Raw genomic sequence first — 21,189 nt, forward strand, 5'->3', positions numbered from 1 at the left:
TTCTTTATGAATTTAATGCACTGACTGAAACTCCACACAGCTAATAGCCAATCAGTGCAATATTAGACTTTGTTGCAGTTTGCAGATTTTTGTAAAATAACTTATTTTTTTGCTTTTCAAATAAAAATGTTGAAAGCTCATTTACTGGTAATAAATAATATAGATGATAATAATAAACAGATAATAGGCTATTGGGCATGTTTTTGAAGCTGCGGTAGCTTGTTTGATCATTTGGGTAATTTTTTACACTTGTGTTTGTCATTCTTGAAACAGTATGCATGGACGTTTGGTAAACAAAAACTTTCCTCAACAAAAGTCAAGTTACATGCTAAAGTTTAAGATTTGTTTAAGTCGCTACGACATCTTTCATTCTCTATGCTTGCGTTTTTTTGTAAATGGCTCCGACATGTCCCAGATGTTCTGACACACAACAGAGAGGGTCTCCGGCAGGTCTACTTAATGAAAAGTCCAAAACTGCATAGAGAGGAAATGAGCCTTGAGTGAGTTCATTTGGACTGAAGGACACAGACCACCCTGATCTGCCAAACACCTTTAGCTGCTCAAGGTTTGTTCTTACAGCACAAAAACTCCCATCAAACCATCGTGCCTTCTTCAGACTGTGTGTTATTATGTCACAGAGCGGTTTTCAGGATTTGAAATGTTAAAACACTGACACTTCTTTCTAAATACTAAAACTGTCTTCTTTTAGGCATCTTCCAGTTTCAAAAGTTAGTGAACAGCATTTGTCGATTACCACAGAAAATAATTTCAGATCAACTGGACATTGCAATATTCATTAAAACACGCACTGTTAACTTACAAACGACAGTTTTTTTAAGCAATGACATTGAACTTATCAAAAGTGACATTTATAATGTTGCATTTCTATTTCAACTGTACATTTAAACTTTCTATGCATCAACGAATCCTGAAAAGAAGGAGACTAACAGTTTGAATGGCTGATATTTTTAACAGTGTGTTAATTATGAGTTAACCCTTCTGCGATTGAAGGCAGGAATACATTTTCTCCGCAATACGTTTCAAGGGAATTTTTCATCAGTTTCATAAGGTCTACACAATATTTTGATTACTATGCCATTGCAAACACACAATTGAACAAAGTATGTATTAACATTGCTGGAAATATTTGATGAGATCAGTGTTTATTTTACATTAAAGTGCTATTTTAATGCAGATGTGGTTTTTGTAATGTTATAATATATATTTATTTCACAACAGTGCAACCCCTTCATTTCAAACCCTTTTCATTTATTTAAATCATAGGCTTTTATGGTTAAATAATCACGTTTGGTGAGCAAGATATTGTGCTATCCTACTTTAAAATAGCCACAAAAGACACTTCAACCTTTTCCATTTGACCTGATAATGTCAACAACCTTACCAAGCAGCTTTATAATAGATCTCCATAATTCAACTTCCCCAAAAAAGCCTTTTGTGTTTAAATACTTTTTCCTACTTGCTTTGACTAACTATTGGCTCTAAGAAAGATCTCAGATGATGTCATGCTTGAGATATAGAACTGAGAGGAAAGTGTCTATGACTGAATTAAAAATGCCGTCCACCTCCAATCAGCTCTCACTGAGGTCTGAGTCCAAGCATTTCATTCATCTTTGGTCTTGTTCTCGTATGTCGGTAAGGATATCAGGATATTAATTTCTGCAGACAAGCACACACTGAAACTAATTGGAGCGGTTAGACCCCCTTCTGCTGCGCGAGCACCAAGAGCTGCCAGATTCCTACTGCTTACTTTCCATGAAGTCATGTTTGGGCATCGCATCAATATGAGTTTCAGCTCAGCGATGAAGAAGCTGAAAAGAACAGTGTTGGGTTTTTTCTCGTCGATACCCCTCTGGTTTTTGGAGGCAGTCATCAGTGAGTGTTGAAAACTCCCTGCAGGAGGCTTGAGCTCTTTCTTCAGCTCGGTGATGTTCCAGGGTGTATCTGAACAATGTGCTCACGTTAAACCCAAATGGGCCGTGATGAGCCCGGTTAGCTTTCATAATCTATTCATACCATTGGCGGTTTGTTCACTGACGGTTGCCACTTTGTTTTCAACAACGTTTCAGCCAAAAATCACAATTATATTTTACTTAAAATTTTCTGAACCCAGTGACCAGTAAAGCTGAAGCCTACAAACGATCAACATAATATTTTATATTTCAAGAAAAACACTTACCGAAGTGATAAATCATGTTAAATTGCAATGATCAAGAAGGTTTTTGAAGAATGTTTGTTTCCAGAATATTTACCTTCTCTGTTACTCAGTGGAGGAATGATCTTCCCAAGCCTCGGAAACATCTCAGATCTCATCTTTTGAGAAACGTTTATTTGTTCATCTCAATCATCATCGTATTGCATTGCATTATATGTTTTAAAACTACAGAGCTTTGATCATAAAATGAAGCATTACTCTTAAATCTTATCTTACTAAAACATATTATTTGGATATGTAGAGTGGCAACTGATATTTAAATGCATATTATGTAAGTATGTGCTATACTTTTATGAACTCACTGGCTTCCATTATAAATTATCAAAATTTCATCTTACTTCTTGGCCATATTTTATTATAGTAAAAGTACAAGTTTTTTAGCAAATGGTTTACCATTTGTATTTAGTTTTCTAACAAATTCCGTGGTTAGACAATGGTTAGTTTAGCAAAACCATGGTTAATTTGGGTTATAGTGGTTTAACAATATAGCAACCATTATATCTGGATTTAGACAGGATATATCTATGCCAAATTCTGACCCTACACTCTTAGAAAAAAGGGTTCATTGGGGTTCTATATAGAACCATAGGGTTTTTTACTCAACTCCAAAGAATATTTTATGCTAAAAAGGTTCTATAATGACAAGAAAGAACCCTTTTGGCACAAAGGTACTTTAGGCTATTATTCATTCATATATTACATTATTCTGCAACATTTTGCATTTGTAATTAAATTATTGTTTAATATCGCAACTTAATATCACACTCAAATCTAGATAAAAAAAATTAATCTATGCCCACCTCTAGTTTATAGGCTATATTTATTTATTAACTGTTGTTGACAGTGTCACTTTTTATCCTTTTAGCTGCTAGCTGCTTGTAGCTGAGTGATTGATCTTAAGAGATATGCAATGACAATAAAACGAACTCTCGAGCTGACGCAAATGACTCTCGAACCCGCTACGAACTCCCGAACTGACTCAAACTGATTCAAATGATTCGCGATCCCACTCCGAACTCCTGAACTGATTCAAATGATCCGCGAAGCCGCTCCGAACACCCGAACTCACTCAAATGATTCGCGATCCCGCTCAGAACTGACTCAAATGATTCGCGAACCCGCTCCGACCTCTCGAACTGATTCAAATGATCCGCGAAGCTGCTCCGAACACCCGAACTCAATCAAATGATTTGCGATCCCCAAAGTGACTCAAATGATTCGCGAACCCGCTCCGAACTCCCAAACTGACTCAAATGATTCGCGAACCCGCTTTGAACTCCCGAACTGACTCACCCAGCTCCGAACTCCCGAACTGACTCAAATGATTCGCGAACCCTAGCCAGTGAATTGGCCCTTTCCACTGTGGTAAAAAATGGTCAGTCACATCCCTAATTGTTTGGAAGAAAGTATGCAAGATTCTAAGTTACTTCACAAATAATTTATATGTTTTTCCTACTTGAAGGAACCAGTAAAGCCAACTCTGACTATAGTTTTTCATGAAGCTTCAAACCTCCTCCATGAAAAAAGAGCCAGCATCAATGTTGAGGGTGTCAACATTGTGAGCGCAGGAATGGATGGTTTTTTTCTTTGCCACTTATTTCATATTCAGTGTGAAATACCCCAAGCACATCACTCACATGATGAATTTTGTTGAGCAATACCTGTTTAAACTCTCCAGAAGCCAAAAAAACCCTGTCTGTCCCAGTGCTCAAAATGTATAATCAATTATCATAATACGTTGATATTTCGTGAATAGTGCTAATGTAAATGTGTAAATATGAGGCGTTTGATGTTATTCTGAAATGCTGATCTGAATTTGAATCTGTAATTACAATTCTTTATGAGTGATATTAATGTAAATTTTTAGATTTTAAGTACTTGATATTCTGAAATGTTGATCTGAATTTTAATCTATGTATTCACATTCTTTATGAGCGATATTAATATGAAATTGTAGATTTGAAGTACTTCTATATCTGTATATTTCCATTGTGAGTTATATTAATATGAATTTGTAGTTTTGAGATATTTGATGTTGTTCTAACCCTGATGGGAATTAAGATGAATCTGTATATTTGCATTATTTATTAGTGATAGATTAATGTAGTTTTATAATGGACTTATTTTGTAATACGTAACTCTATAACTCTATTTTATGTAACTCTATTTTCATAATTTATGAGATTTTTTAAATGGTTGGTGTTTTAATGTTGATTTGTACATTTAAAGCCTTGAATATTTGAAATTACAGTAGCTTTCTTTCTGTAATAGTAATTATTTTTGTTAATATAAATTAATGACTAGTTCTATGCACTTTGGGTGTGCTTTTTTCAGTATTCATGGGTGACTTTTTAATGTGAATTACATTTTTACATTTTAGGGTCTTGATGTTTGCAAATTATATGAAATATTTAATTCAGAAAGGACAAAATAAATAATCATGAATGAACCCCTAAAAGGTTCCATATAAAACTTTTTACTGGTTACTGGTTCGTTTGATCGAACCCTTAAAAAGGGTTCTATATAGAACCTTTTAGGGGTTCCAAATATGTAGCGCCTGATAGAACCTTTTAAGGTTCTATATAGAACCTTTTCTTCTAAGAGTGTACCATCTGAATGTTGCAGCAGAAATCGAGACTCATCATTGGTCGATTATGTATAGTGCCTGCATGCTATTGGTCGAACTATCTTTCAATCATTACCTTCAGAAAGTATGAAAACCCTACAGGAATACAACGCGAAAACACCGTCATTTTAGGTAATTTAGAGAAGAGGACGTATGATGACCCTAGTTTAAGCATTTAAAAATTTTCAGGTCTGGTGAGCATCATAATGTGTGTCGGTAGGCTGAAGTGACTTTATAGTTTTGATGCTGTCAGGGGTCCCGCTGCATTCCTCTCGATGACATGTCTGGACGGACTTCAAACACATTCGTTACCAAACACTGCAGTACGCCGTCAGATCCCTCAACCTTTCAAATTTAATTCCTGACCTGCATTGCTGGAAGCTGCTCACAGTTATGAGACGCTTCTCTGAATCAGGGAATTTATCTGGATCTTGGACACATGTGTCTGAACAACATTAAATGTGGGCTATTATGCAACAGTTTTGGTGATAAATCAATGAAGCCCCTAATAGAAGCTTCCAGTCCATTTTGAAGTGGTTCCTTATGGGAGAAAAAGACTTCGTACACATGCATTTAATATTAGTCATGTGAAATTTAGTACCCGGATTACAATGGCTGCAAGGGTAAAATCTGCTCCTTAAAATATGAAGCACATGCTTAATTTGCTCAAAATTCTACGAATCTATGGTCTGGGTGGAAAACAAGCTGTATTGGTCACAGGAAATAAAGGCAAAAATTACAATGTATGCAAGTGTGCCCCATTGTCTTGACCTTTTTTTCTCTATACATTTTTGCAATTAATTGAGTCAAACAACCTCTGATTCAAATGACCAATGGCAGATGGAGGGAGTGTTTGAAAACCATTAAATATATATATATTTTTTTTTCAGTTTCATTTAGTCTCGGTTGAAGAATGTATTTACAAGTTTGATGGATCAACAATCAAGCTTCAGAATTCACATTTGAAGCATAACTGGTCATTTGTGTTGTAGAACAAAATTCTCAAGTTAACCACAGACCATGAATGTACACATCAAGAAAACACTCAAAAAGCACTAGTCTAACTTTTAGGAAAATTAGCCCTTCTGATTGGCATACAGATTAAAGTCATGAGTAGTGATCTCGATTGGGCTAAAACATTATTAAAACATTTTTTGCTGCACTGCAAACACTTATATTTGCTTTGAAAAACAGATTTCATTCATGCTTTGAAACATTTCATTTTGAAACAGTAAAGTTGGGGTGGGTCAAATAAAAGCCAATAAACTATAACTTTGGCTTGAAAGCAATGAAGGCACTCTAGATTCTTTCAGCTTAAATTTAGATTTCACACATGGGCTAAAAGCCTGCTTTTGATTTTGTAAGCAATTTAATCATAGTTTGGGTGTTAAATTCTTTATCAAATGACACTAGCAATAAAATGTAAATCTTATGCAAGATTCTACTTATACAAAAATGGCACACTTAATATTTTCAGTAGTTTTATTGAAAAATGCCTCCTCTGTTTCAGAAATAAATAAGAAAATAAGGCTGTGGAATTCACAATGTGCAGTTACAAACATGAAGCAGCAATACTATATATATATAGTCTTGCACGCAAATGCCAAAACTGCATTTGATACTGATAAAACAACAATTACAACAACTATATTCTGAATTAAAAAAGGGAAAAACAACTACAAATGAAAATTAAAAACAAAAACATACTAAATATACACCACAGACATGCAATCCCACCTTTGGTAAAAATCAACTGTGAGGTTAAATCAAACATTCATCCAACATGATCAATATCGGATTTATAATATTGTGATGGAGGGCATGTTTTCCTGCAGATGTTAACAAAAAAAACAAAAACAAAAAGACAATCTCTCAGGTGAATGAAGACAGTAATGAATAATAATGTGGATTGGTACATAAGTGATGAATGGTGAATATGCAGATGACTGGAAGAGGCAATGATCTTTGAAAACACTTCAATGTTAATAAATTATCAAACACCTTTCACTTGCACGCTACGATGTGTGACATGTCATTGATTCCAACCGTACACAAATTCAATGCTATTTTACAAGCGATGGAGTACAGAAATAAGCTTTGAGGATATAATATTATGAGATTCAAGGGTCTGATCAGCTGAACTCACAAACAAATAACATGATCCAATGAACCCCCGACTCCCAGCCTTTTTATTTTTTTTACCACACTTTCCTTTCAGATCCCGTCTCTGGCAGCGACCTCTTGCGGCGTTGGTTTGATGAAATCTCAAAGTCTTCTTCTGGGATTGGGACTATTTGCTCGGCATCAGGTGGATACTGTTCTGCTTGGAGATACGGCATTGGCCAATTGAGTCACTCAACAAGCAAAATGCAAATGTTACCTTCCTCTATGTGGCTACAGTAAGTGCAAAGGGTTAGAAAGTGCTTATTGATGAATTGTAAATGGGTCAGTGCTTTATTTACTCTACTGTGCAAAAGTCTCAGGCCACTAGTATTTTCACCAACAAAAAATGGTTTAAGTCAGTTATTTCTATCAGTTGTTAAAATCTCACTGGATTATTACAATGAATGAACGGCAAGAGGAATGTTTAGCAAAATATAGAAATAGATACACTAAAGCAAAATATAGAAATAGACTTAAAACCATTTTTTATTGGTGAAAATAATAGTGGCCTAATACTTTTGCACAGCAGGATCCAAAAGCCTGAAAACTCAAGTAAAAATGCTTCCAAATTGCATCAGCAAAACAATTTGATTGTTAATCTACCTAGATGAAAGATCTTGAACTTTTTATTTTTGTTTTCTTACATATCACACAAGGTCATTGGTTCCCATCCACTGCAAATGTTGACAACCTAAATTACTTGAATTCAATCTGACCAATTTTGGATTAATTCATAAATAATGTCAAATAGCCTACATAAAACTTTAGCAACCATGATCTTCAAAATCTCAAAACATTGATTCAATGAGGTTTCAGACTTTTGGACCCCAGTGTTTGAATATAGGGTTAATTCAGGATAATTGGACCATTTTTCCCAGTCATCTCAAATGGCAAAAAGTAATCCGTTGTACCTGAATTTATCCTATATTCACAGACATTGTAAAATTACTATTAAAACTAATGGCGGCTGATATGGGCAAGTTTACATGCTAAAGAATAATATCAACGTGTAAATTGAAATCAAGAACTCAACCATATGCCCATTCAGATATTCATCTAAACCCTTACTAACAGCCAAATGAAAGAGATACAGAAATGAACCTTTAGGAAATGATACTGGCAAGATGAGTGTGTACATACATAGATACTAAAAGAGAAAAGAAAAGAAACCTCCAGGGTCCAATGTACAAAAAGAAACTGGCCCTGAGCAAAGGTCTGTGAGATCACTTAAGGCACGAAGTAAAACAAGAGGCACTGGTGTCGGCATTCAGCAAGCAGTTGAATTCAAGCTCACTACAAGGGTTAAAACTATTGCTTTTTAGTGGACTGGGATTCACATACTAGGCATGATTAGTTTATGTCCAGATAAACAACAACTCTTGGAGTTAACATGCTATATGACAGTTGTTTTGGCTACAGATCCACCTGGTTAGTATTTGTTGTGGCTGCTGGGGTGTTTTGGTCATGCGTCTCCAGCCGACTGCAGATTGTTTTGGGTTGTTTTGGCTGCCGTCACTGATGCCCGTGGCTGTGAGTTGTTGTTAGTACCCATCCGCAGATTTGTTTGCTTTTATTCAATAGTGTTCGCTTAATCATCTCCGTGGTTGGTTATCCGCACAGAGCCCAATAACATGTGATTTTCTCAGGATTTCAAAGTGTAAGCAGCACAGGTGCTTTAGAAAGTTTATGAACCTGGAACAGGTCAAAGAGGGGGTTAGAATTCTTTGCCAGACAAATCACAAACTGAAAATCAGCTTTTGATACTGTGATACCGAGAAGGTGAGAATCCGGAGCATGTTTCATTCCAAAATCAAAATAATATATATATATTTTTTTAAATTGTATTGTGCATGAAAAGGAAAGAAAATTATGCTTATTTATAGGACAATTATTTATTCTTAAGTCGTTCTAAAGCCTTTCTTTTGTGTAGTCAATGCAAACTGATGCTTTAAAAAGGATGAAAAAATGTAATAAAAGTAGTCCACATGTCATACGAGAGCTTTGTTCAAAGAAAAACCTGGAAACTGAATACAATGTCCACGTTTTCAAAGAATCACTCTTTTGAGTCCGATATTTTTAATGAATCATATGACTCTGTTTTTACAAAACATTTGTTTGATTCTCAATTCAGCATACAGACTCTTGGTCTGCATTACAGAAATGTGAATAAATGTTCTGAATATCTTTACAGATTTTTAGATTTAAAAAAAAGTTGGCACAGCATCGTCTTTTAGTTTCAATCTTTCTAAAAATTGTGCTTTGTTTTTAAAGTAATCTGCTGTAAAATAAAGTCAACAAAGGACCAAGTTCTTACTGATATCTTTTTGCTGCTCTATTTACACTACATGCATGAATTGGTGGGCGGGGCTAAACAGGCAGTGATGTAGAATTAGTGGGCGGGGCTAAACAGGCAGTGATGTAGAAGCAGGTGTTGACCTTTTTCTGTGGAGGCGGGGTTTAGACACACTATCATAAAGTGGCTCAATCCTTAAGCTGTCATTTTGGCAGATCGAGTTCAATATAAGCTGTTTTTAAACAATGTTTTTACAGTAAAATTGCATCTTATATGTCAAAAGATCAAGGGAATTTTGATTCCTCAGTTCAAGACCCCTTTAAAAAAATATCACAACAGAATACAGTTATTTTAAATTGTAATAATATTTCACAATATTACAGGTTTTACTGTATTTTGGTAAAATAAATGCAGCCTTGGTGAGCAGAAGAGACTTCTTTCAAAAAGATTATTTTGATTTTGGAGTGAAACATGACTTACGCATGTTCCTGATGAGGTTTGATGAGATTCACCCATGATAATCTGCATTACTTTGCAGCATCTGGCTACATCATCTACTGCTCAGTTCATGCACTGCGTTATACTACACATGCTATTAATGTGATTTCTACTGACATGCAATGGGGACAGCTAGAGCATGAGAGACGTACCTCTGTAACCCTGTCCATTATACGGGATACCGACACACTGAGAGGAGTCACAGTAGCCAGGTGGGCCGGGTGGACCGCTGACACCGCTGACACCGTTGCGACCGGGAGGACCGCGGCTGCCCGGAGGGCCAGTTGAACCAGGAGACCCGACTCTGGACTCACCAGGTGGGCCTACAGAATCAGGAAAAATACCGTCTCAGAAAACAACCTTTAAATGTGACATAAATAGAAGCTTAAAAGAGAATTAACTTTCAGAAGTATCATCTATATATAATAATAATAATACAGTTTTGCGACAATTTTTTTCTGTTTCCAAACAGGGGACTTAAAATTAAATTTCAGAAATATTATCAATTTGACTCCAGTGTTACTGCTGGATGAGAACTGAATTGCATATTAACATTATTGCCTTCATTTCATAATTAAGGGACTTTTGCGTTATTGACAGCTGTAGAACTTGACTAAATCATTGTTGAATTCAAGTTATCTGTTACATCAATATATTTATGTATTTTTGTAACTTTAAATTGCATAATTTTTGGTGCAGAAGTTATACATAAAGTACATTTCATGTTTTAGGTAACATTAGCATCACTAACAACTGTATGAACAATGACTGTTTTCAAACAGGTTTCTGTCTACAAAGTGCGCTTACAAGAAAATTAACTTTCAGAAATATGATCAATTTGACTGCACTGACCACTGCTGGATGAGAATTGTTTTACAACAACAACATTATTTTCTTTGATAGAGCTGTCTTTAGTTCCTGAATAAAGTTCCTCATTAATGAAGAACTTTTGCAACATTAATGTTGTTATTGGAAAAAAAAAAGATTCTAGCCAGATTCTGCTATTTTCCTGTTTATTTCTGTGCTATTTTGAAAAAAATCTGTACTGTATAAAGCACATTATAAAAGAATTTGATTTGACTTGAACTGACAAAGTTTCTTTGAGGGAAAAGTCTGGTAGAGTTATGTCTGCTCATTTTTTAAGTGTTACGTAACTTAAAATGCAACACATCTAATAGCTCTGTACCTAAAAATGAAAGTGGCAGATATTGAGTTCAAATATAGCATAATCTCCTACTAAGAAAAAGGAAAACAACTTCATAAAATCACAATTTTCTCTATCATTTCTAGGTTTTTCCTGATTGTATTCCTCATCAGATGAGCTACATAAGCTAGGTTTTAGTACATGAAACATACCAGGTGGTCCAGTGGCTCCTCTCTGTCCTTTCTCTCCGATGCCTGGACTTCCTCTGTCTCCCTTTTCTCCGGCTGGTCCTAATGAAAACACACATAAACACAGAGATATAAATATCCCCCAACACAAACACATAGCTGCAAATATGCATCTGTAACACACTGCTAAATGTGCCATAGACAAACGTCTGAACGCAGAAATGCTGACAGATGCATATCTAAAGCAATGCCATGGAAGATCCATTTTGGGTCCATAAAGAACACTTCTTAAATGTACCTTAAAATGTACTTTTTTCAACTGTGGAATGGAAAGATTCAATGAATATTAAAAGTGCATCATGGAACCATCAATCCCAACAAAGAAGCTTTACTTTTAAAAGTGTGTGAGACAGTGTTTCCTATTAATTTAGACAGTAAACCGCATGGCAGCTCACTAGACATCAATTATTTGTCTTAGCATTTCTGCATATACTGTACGGTGAGGGCAGTGGTCCAAACTAACCACAGTTCTTGAGGCTGATTAAAATCACATGGTTGTATTTGGCATGGTTTTCTGTTTCTGTTTTAGTTTTGGCTGTTGTTTCTGGTACCTCGTTCTCCCTGCTGACCAGGCAACCCTGGACTTCCGGGAAGGCCGTTTCTGCCTATCCGACCGGGCTCTCCGCGTGGTCCCATGGGTCCGGGAGGTCCAGGAGGGCCAGAAGGCCCAGGACTGTTGCTGTGATAGTTGTTTGGGATCTGGTTCAACACATCGTTGAATCGACCCATTTGTCCTGTAAACCGCGAAACATCAGATTATAATGAAATATAACCTTTTGGACCATCTGAACATCATATCTTATAAAATCTTTTCAAATGATCAAAAGTGACAGTAAAGACATTTATAAGGTTTCAAATAAATAAATGCTGTAGTTTTGAACTTCCAAATCATCAAGAATCCTGAAAAAAAAAAAAAAAACAATCTTTTTCTCAAGATTGATAATCAGAAATGTTTCCTGAGCAGCAAATCAGCATATTACAATGATTTCTGAAGATCATGTGACACTGAAGACTGGAGGAATGATGATGAAAATACAGATTTACATCCCAGGAATAAATTACATTCTACAATATATATTAAAATAGAAAACAGTTACTTTAAACTGTAATAATATTTCACAACATTTCTGTTTTTACTGTATTTTTTCATCAAATAAATGCAGCTTTGGTGAGCAGAAGAGACTTTTCAAAAACCTTTGAGCTGTAGTGTACTATATATTTGCAATTGACTTTATTGCATAAATTACAGAAATTCTAGGCTTCAGAACATTCTTCTGGACGAAATGGATTACCGTTCACGAGCTGTTCACAAACTTGTCTGGCAATAGAGCGCATCATGCTCTGGGATGCGATGTCTCCCTAGGAGGATGAATATGAGATGTTAGCGTCTCCTCCACTCTTGCAAAATGATGAAAGCAGATATTAAAAGCATCACTCACTCTGTCTCCTTTGTCTCCTTTAACCCCAGCAGGTCCCTGTATGAATGAAAACCATATTACTCTTTAAATAGACTGTGACACATCCAAACATGAACTAAAATCACTGGCTTGCTCCTGACTTATGCTCAAAACCGCGCTGTGCATTTGAGTAAATAATTACTGACCTGATTTGCAAACAATGTGGATCGTGTTAAGACTATTTCCTTTCTTAGCTTTTGGGGAAAAAAGGTCTTAATGTGTTTGGTTAAAACTGGTTAGAATGGTGCCACTCGTGTTTTGTAAGACTAAACATTTAACTATTCAAAGCAACATGTAAAATAAACTTTTAATCAGATGTTTCTGCTAAACAGAGTCAAAATAGACTAAAAACAGATTTCAGTGAGTCACTAGTTGTTATACAGCGAGTATTCATCTGTAAATTGAGATCGGATCGCATGCTCTTGAAAGACTTTGATAAGAAATGATTGAGATCAAATTGAGATTTCTGATTTGACTAAATCTTGGCAAATCTGAGCACAGTTTCAGAGATCTAGAAGTTTAGAAGAAACAGATGAGACTACTGGGGTTTTTTTCTTAGAAGGAAAATCAAGCTCTCAAATAATAGATATATTAAAGATAAGTGTTTTTTGGTTGTTGTTGTTTTTGGACTAATTAAGCAAATTAGTGTCAGTGTCAGTATCGTGCTGTTATTAAGTCAATGTAAACCTAAAGGTTTCATACCGGAACACCGGTATCTCCATTCTTTCCAGGCTTTCCAGTAGGTCCCGGCATTCCAGGGGATCCTGGGGGTCCCTGAATAAAAGAATAACAGCTCTGGTCTTCAGCAAAACAGATGTCTGCAATACAGTCTCACATCTGAGTAAAAGAAAACAAATTTAACAACACTCCCTCTCCTCCCCCACAAAAAAATCAAGAACATACCATAGGTCCTTGTGGGCCCATGGGTCCCACTGGCCCCTCCTTCCCTGGGGGTCCCTGCGTTGATAACATACACACACAGATCCACATTAGACTGATATCACACACGTTCATTCAGATCCACACGAATCACATCTTAATGAGACTCTCAAAGAAACATCTGTGTTTTATTTGAGCCCCAAATGAAAATGAAGTACATGAAGCTTATTTAAAGAACTACTGAGATGTTTTACATTGTGATATGATTTTTTAATACTGTATTACAGTAATGAAAGGAAAATGTACTTAATTGCTATGAAAATTACAACATTTTCATTATTAAATAATTTATTTTCAGTATAAAATACCAATTATAAGAATTCTCAACTCAACTGTATATTTATTATATTTTTACAGTATGTAAAATTTAGTAATTTTAAAACAAAGTTGACTAAAGTGCTTTACAGAATTATATTAATAATAATAATAATAATAATAATAATAATAAGTGTTATTATTAGTAGTAGCATTTTCATTATTACGGTATTATAAATATATATTTATTCTAAAATAATAGAATACATATTTTATTCTTAAAATATAATTAATAATAATAATACATTTATAATTATTAAAAACAAAGCATAAATTAAAGGCAGTACAGCTATTCATGTTTTAAAGATTAAATACTTTACAAATGAAGTCTTTTTTTTTTTTTTTTTTTTTGGAGGGAAAAATGCTTGAAAAGTAAGTTTTCATGAGTTTCAGCCTATCGTGTTGTACACTCAAAAGTTTTCACGCACCCGTATTCCAGCAGGTCCAATTGGCCCGATGGCACCAGCTGGTCCTGGTGGACCCTTAGAGAGAGAACGGAAGAAAAGGGAAAACTTACACTAATAGTCTCAGTGCCAGAGTCTCACATCAGGTTCATATTATCACAGGTCGCTTACCTCCGACCAAACAAATCAAACTCATTTACACAAACAATATCCCACCAACACACAAGATATCCTCCATCTCTTTCTTGCTAGCTTGCTTGCTTTCTTTCTCTTTATCAATCCTGCGTCTCCTTTGATGTCTTGGCATTAGATTTACAGGGTACTTAATATATTCCAGATCCATTTTATTGGCCGTCATAAACCCCGGCTGCATTCTCTGCGAGTCATTAAATGCATGCTGTTTTAGCAACTCCTACAACACGGTCACCTGCACAGCTCAGCCCACTCTTCATTAAGAGGGATCGGATATCACAGTCAATCCTGGAGAATTCACAAAATGACCTTTCAATATAACCACAACAGTGAGAAAAACGACTACCTTTCTTGACTTCCTCTTAATTTGCTAATTAACTCAATTAATTAATGATCTCTAGATAAAAATCTCTCCTGCTTTCAAACTGGATCAGGAACCAGTGGTCATTGTCCGGTTGTCAAAGTTCAATGCATTTTGATTCGTCTTATAATCACCCTTGTCATTCCAGATCTTCCACACTTTCCTTATTGTAAATTAATGTTATTTTACATAATGGGCACTGAAGTTTCCGGTTTTGGAACAACATATAATAATTTGAATGAGTACATGATGCCAGAATATATTATTATTATTATTATTATAAAGTAAACATAATACAAAATATTAAAATCATATATATATATATATATAATTTTACATAGCGGTTTATATAAACTACATAATTAAATATGTTGCAGTCACATTGCTTCAGAAGCAATGTCTTAACATAGACTTTAAACACAATGTTATTTAACTATATCATTGTATCACTCCCTATGCAGCCATCAAGTCTTATTTAAAAAGTGATTTATTTGGTTATATAATACGTTATCTTTGGATTTGGATCTTCAGATTTAAATAAAGCACACAAGTCGTATGGACTTTTATGATTCTTTTATGGTCTCTATGGTGAGTTTACTTCAAATCATGAAATATTTAGCAAAACATGTTGTGTTGAATGGAAGAAATTCAGTTTTGGAACAACATGAAAGTGAGTAAATGATTTAAGGAAGTTAATCTACAATACAATACAATACAAACCAATTAGACAGTCTTCTGCTGTTTGTCTTCTTTAAGATAATACATATTATGTCTAAAAATCACTTCTTCACTAGCTCCACACATGCTCCAAACAATCCAACAAAAAGAAGGGGAGAGTTTAATGAAGAACCACAAAGTGGTGCCGATTAGGGCTCTGCACAATTACAGCCTCAACCCACATTTTATCTCGTGGCGTGATCTACAACCATTTCTCAGCGCTGCCTCCTAGCCATCCCCTTCCTTTGTTACAATCTAATGTTTGCCACAAGGAGCTCATCCAGAGAGGTAGCGCAGGATACAGAGAGCGAAAAATCCTCTCATTTCCCCCCTAAGACTCGGACGACTCTCCAGAGCAACACTTACTTTCTGTCCAGTTAGGCCAGCATCGCCTGGATCCCCCTTCGGACCTGGACGACCCTGCATGGAGGAAATAAAAGGAGAAAGACCTGTCAAAAGAGTGTCCAAAGACTTGGTAATAAAGCTTCAATGTGATCCAAAGAAAAGTTAACATCATGTATCAGAGAACAAGGATGAGAGGGACAACAAGAGGGAAAGCGTGCTAAAGTGCCTGCCATCATGCTGCAGTTTTGTGGGTGGTTTTATTGTGTTGCTATATGTACAGTGCAAACTGTTATTGTTCGTTGGTGTGGATGTATAGTTATCTTTATAATTATTGTTCTTGGTGTGCTTCATCGTTAGTCACATTAGAGACATTGGAAACATTTTGGCAAAATTTTGTGGGCAAAATAAGTCCATTGTCAGTAGTGTAATGATGAATGAATCTCAAAGGTCCCTTCCAAAAAGGAGCTTTAAATTACACTGTAAAAAATTTATTGTTGTTTTTACAAAAACTTTTTGGCAGCTGTGGTTGCCAGAATAATTTTGTAAAAATACAGAAAACTGTAAACACATTTACATCAAAAACTGTTAATTTTACAATATAAAGCTGTAATTTACAAACAAGAAAATGTGAATATAAACCAGTAAATTCAACAACACACAAAATTAAATCTGTTTTGTACCTTGAAAATACTGACAACCACCATAATAATAAAGATGGTACTGTATAAGAGAAAGCCACATGAAGTATCAAAGCTCATCACCAGTAGCTTCACCACAAGCAGAAGTATATATTAACATATAGAAGGTGCACATTTATGGAAACACAAAACACCATCATGGTAACACACGTGATACTTAAATAATGCAAAAAACTTTCATTAAGCAACAGAAGATGTAACATAAAGCTCAAATGTACATAACTGATAACAAGAACTATTTAAAAACATGATTATTTAAACAAAATACTTTCAAACGTGGAGTGTCACGCAGGGAATTCTGGGAATATCAGTTTACAGTTTTAGACTGTAAATTATACATTGATTTGTTCTTTTTTTACTTCTAAAAGTTGTATAATTAACAGAATTTTCATGTAAATTTACATTAAATGCTTTGTTAGATCTTTTACAGTTTTTCCCTGTATATAGTACGGGAACTTACTGTTAACCTATTATCAGTTTTTTTCCGTAGCGTTTTTACAAAATTTTACAGTTAAAATTACACTTATTTTTTACAGTGTAGTAAATGTAGCAAATTCAAGTTGTTCAACAAAATTCAACGTGAAACTAAGGTGAAGTCCACGCTTCACATGATTTGTGGAACCACTCAGACAGGTTTGTTTTGAACCTTTAACCCCAAGTAAGAGCAATAGTAATAGTGTTGCTTGCACAGCAGCTGAAACAGAGAGGGGAATACATCCAGTGAGATTTGTGTACTAGTTTAAAGTGCTCTGATGAGTGTAAAGCCCCCAGACACGCAGGAATGCTGAATCCAGAGCTCGCTGCTATAATTATGCCTTCACTACAACTCCTGGGGCAATAAATAACCTGAATAATCTCTGTTTGGTGCGCAGAAGGATTTACAGCCAGCTACTGACTTCTGACTGTGTGAGGAAATGAATGCATGAGGAAAACTGAGATGGACTTACAGCCTGGCCAGGGATGGAGAGCCCACTAGGGCCCTGTGGTCCTGGAGGGCCCATGGGACCCGGCAAACCCATCTCTCCACGTTGGCCCATCGAACCCTGCAGGAACAGAGATTAATGATCTGTAATGTACAGATAATTAAGACCATTCTGACTTAACAAGAAAAGATAATCAGATTACTCACGACTTGACCGGGTTCTCCTCTTTCCCCTCGTGGTCCTTTGCTTCCAGGTGCACCCTGGAAAAGAAAAAACGTGTGGAGAAATTACAGAGAAAACAGTCCTGATTTCAACCCAACCAATACGCATGTAACATTAACTAACGATACAAATTTTGATTATGCATGAATTATCATTTTAAGGCAAGACACCATTGTTTTTCCATGCTACTTTGCTTCTATATCTTGACTTCTTTCAGGCTAAAATAAAGAAAACACAGTTTATCTATCTGCATCTGTATTTCAATTACAATATATATCTTTAAATATGATATTATCTCAAAACGAGTCAGAAATCCCCACTTCATACATCAAATCTATATTCTGAACATGTTTATAGAAGAGTTTGTTAATACAGTATATAATCCGCTTGATATATATATATTTAGCATTTTGTTCCTAAAACCTTTTTTTTTTTTTTTTTTTTTGAATGGCTGTTGATAGTATTGTTTAATTTATGAGCAACAAAATTCTATATCCAAAATAAAATCCTTTTGCTATTATATGTCAACAAACTGAACAATTATTCTATAAACCTGGATTTATCCAATGTTCAGACTATGTTCCGGTACTTTATGCTAACTTGTGCATTTTAAAAAGATAATCCCTCATTGCACATATAGTTGACTCACCACTGGCCCCTGAGGGCCCTGGGGTCCTGAACTGTCTGAGGTGCACGTGCAGGCATTGGGAAGAGATGGACATTTGGATTCATCTCTCTGAATTACAAGAGAAAACAAAATACATAAGAACCAATGGCAGCATATGCAACAACATCAGTGACCATCAACCAACTACAAACTATTTCCTGATATACATGGATTGTGTGAATGTTTAGCTCACGGACCCTTAGCTATTAAATGATCAGAGAGGCGCGTTAAAAACGGGCTCATAACTAAAAGATTGTAGGTTCAAGCAATTGAACTTACTACAGCGATTACTCTGTGTCCATCAAATAAAAATTGAATAATAATAAAAAAATAGAAAGATTTTGCATCACGTTGAAACACAAAAAAAAATGGTAGAAGATGTCCACTATGGAAAATGTATGAAAAACTATCTTTTTCTTTTCTTCACATAAATCTTTGTCTTTGTTTCAGCATGCTTTGGCTTTGGGAGTAAGAACGGGTCACATAGCTACAACACAGCTAATTAAAACCTCTTGTGTTATGACTGCCAGAAGTACCATACTAATAATTGGCTTATGGAAGAATAAAACTACAATAAAGAGTTTGAACACAGCTGCTCTCTTGGTCTCATGTCTTAATAGGCACATATAATGAAAGTGCGAAGGCACTCGAGTTCAACAATTTCACACTTCACAACTAAGGACCACAAATGAATGACAGTGAAACATCCCGTCTTGTCTGCTGTTGACAAACCAAATAAAATGGAAGAGCGCACAACGAGAGATCAAAGAAAGGAAATGCTCTAACAATAGCGAGCGGTTTGGCTGAACACATGTTAGACTTCATGTTTGAATCTGGTCAACAGGGACGAATCAGACACATATGGAAGAGTATGACAGATCTGCGTGGGTAGATGAAGCTAAAAAAGATGTAGGAGATGTGCGTGAGAGTCCATTGGCTTGTCATTTGTTTTCAATCCAAAGTGACTACAGCAAACCTCTCTGGAGCAGTCTGGGGTTAATTGCCTTGGTTAAAGCCACGATGATCAAAGGCATGGGACGGATATAAACAGTGTGGTTCGTAGGTCATCTGTACCTGAAATTTAACCCAGCATTCTTGTGTTTCACCTTTGTGTAACCCTGGCTAGGTTTGCACCAGCTGTTCATGAGTTCTTAATTAATTCGGGAAGTCCACGCAAGAGACTTAGCAACTACATTGGGAATGTTTTTTTTTTTTTGAAGATAACTGGAGCATGTTTTACGAGAAGATCTGATTTAATTCTTTCTACTTCAAAATGTGGTGCTTGCTGTTTCTTTATAATTATTTGTGAAATTTACTAGCCATTTCTGAGTAAAAATTGTTTTCAAACTAATTTTACTAGCTTGTCGCATACTATGACAATTACTCTCTATTCTTGACATACTGTAACAAACAGTAAAATATTTCCGTTGAAATACATTACTACATGATGATCCAAGCACAAACTAAAGTACATAATCATTTATGTTCAAATAACATTCAGAAATTGTATTTGAATCTAATAAGTATTGACAGATAAATATTGATAATATATGACAATTATTTATTCTGATTTTATCTGACATGCACTGCACTGATGAATGCACATAGACGCACACTGTTTAGATCAGGGTTGTGCTGAAAAGCAGCTAAAAAAAAGTCACTTATTCACATAACGCTCTGTCTTTTTAAATGTAAATGAGTGTAAATGTCAGCATTATAATATACATTATGTCAAAAGGATTGAAGGTCGTCATGTAAAATAATAGCTTAATGATACAATCCAGTCAAAGTGCTATTTTATTTCAATCATTACTCCTAGTTGGAGACTTTTGTAAATATTTAGTTTATACTGTACATAGAGTTACGTTTCAACTTCAAATGTTTACAAGTGCAATGTTAAAATATTCAGCAGTGTGTAAGTTGCAACCTGTGCCTTTCCATCTAAACTAGGCTAAGTTGTAGCTTGCGCACAGCTGGTGCAACCGGCAACTGATCTCTAGAGGCTTTCTTAAAGTCTTCTCTTACCATTGAAGGAAGCTCACAACATCTGTCCCTGCTGGTCCAGCCGAGACTGCACACAATGTCAAACAGCTGGAGCTGAAACTGCACAAGCAGAGAGAAAACGGATGTTACACATAACTTTGAAAAAAGTTTACATTTTCAAATATGGGGCTCAGACACTCATTAAAAGGATCCAAGCTGGAAAGAGCGAGAGCCGTGAGCTCAGGGTCAATGTCTGATAACAAAAGTTGTGTTATTGTACACAAGATGCTCTTTGCTCTTAAAAATAAAGGTTCCTTATTGACGGTACCATTAAGAACCTTTAACATCAATTGAATCTATCCAGTGCAAAAAATGTTCTTTATAGTTGAAAAAGGTGCTTTAGATCATCAAAATGTTCTTCACAAAAATAAAAAACAATTAATTTAATAACTGTTCACTGAAAGTTTTTTTGGAGAATCAAAAACGGTTCTATGGCTTTGAAAACCCTCTTCTGGAACCTTTATTTCTAACAGTGTTTACACATTAGGGCTCACTGTTGCAGATTCTCCTTTCGATCCAATAGATTTTGACATCTTTCCAAGCACTTGAAATCCATCTGTTGATGTGTTTCCGGCTGGTTTAATCTCCTTTTCAGCCACTTCCTGGCAGTCCAGGTTCAGCTTGACGCTCTTGGAAGACACCAGGATGTGGAGCTGGAATAAAAGAAGACTGTTAGATGTTCAAGCTTATAACTATAGACT

At 35.5% G+C, this 21,189-nt stretch overlaps 1 protein-coding gene across 7 annotated transcripts in view; it reads right to left on the reverse strand.

Annotated features, from left to right (window-relative positions):
• Positions 1–6,327: 6,327 nt before the first annotated feature.
• The window catches only part of LOC127938406 (collagen alpha-1(XII) chain), a 70,064-nt gene continuing 55,202 nt past the window's right edge, over positions 6,328–21,189 (reverse strand). For 6 of the 7 annotated variants that reach the window (XM_052535001.1, XM_052535000.1, XM_052534997.1 and 3 more), the window contains 15 exons: positions 20,983–21,141; positions 20,471–20,548; positions 18,428–18,514; positions 17,763–17,816; positions 17,581–17,676; positions 15,957–16,010; positions 14,345–14,398; positions 13,566–13,619; positions 13,365–13,436; positions 12,645–12,680; positions 12,498–12,564; positions 11,757–11,939; positions 11,170–11,247; positions 9,966–10,136; positions 6,328–7,179 (listed from right to left, as the gene is read on the reverse strand). In XM_052535001.1, the coding sequence (XP_052390961.1) occupies positions 7,058–7,179; positions 9,966–10,136; positions 11,170–11,247; positions 11,757–11,939; positions 12,498–12,564; positions 12,645–12,680; positions 13,365–13,436; positions 13,566–13,619; positions 14,345–14,398; positions 15,957–16,010; positions 17,581–17,676; positions 17,763–17,816; positions 18,428–18,514; positions 20,471–20,548; positions 20,983–21,141 (1,365 nt within the window). In that variant the 3' untranslated portion in view covers positions 6,328–7,057. Of the gene's footprint in view, positions 8,715–9,965; positions 10,137–11,169; positions 11,248–11,756; positions 11,940–12,497; positions 12,565–12,644; positions 12,681–13,364; positions 13,437–13,565; positions 13,620–14,344; positions 14,399–15,956; positions 16,011–17,580; positions 17,677–17,762; positions 17,817–18,427; positions 18,515–20,470; positions 20,549–20,982; positions 21,142–21,189 lie in introns of all 7 variants that reach the window. The other variant, XM_052534999.1, reaches the window with a different exon arrangement.

This window comes from Carassius gibelio, chromosome A20 (genome assembly GCF_023724105.1).
Source record: "Carassius gibelio isolate Cgi1373 ecotype wild population from Czech Republic chromosome A20, carGib1.2-hapl.c, whole genome shotgun sequence".
In the NCBI taxonomy this organism is placed as follows: domain Eukaryota; kingdom Metazoa; phylum Chordata; class Actinopteri; order Cypriniformes; family Cyprinidae; genus Carassius; species Carassius gibelio.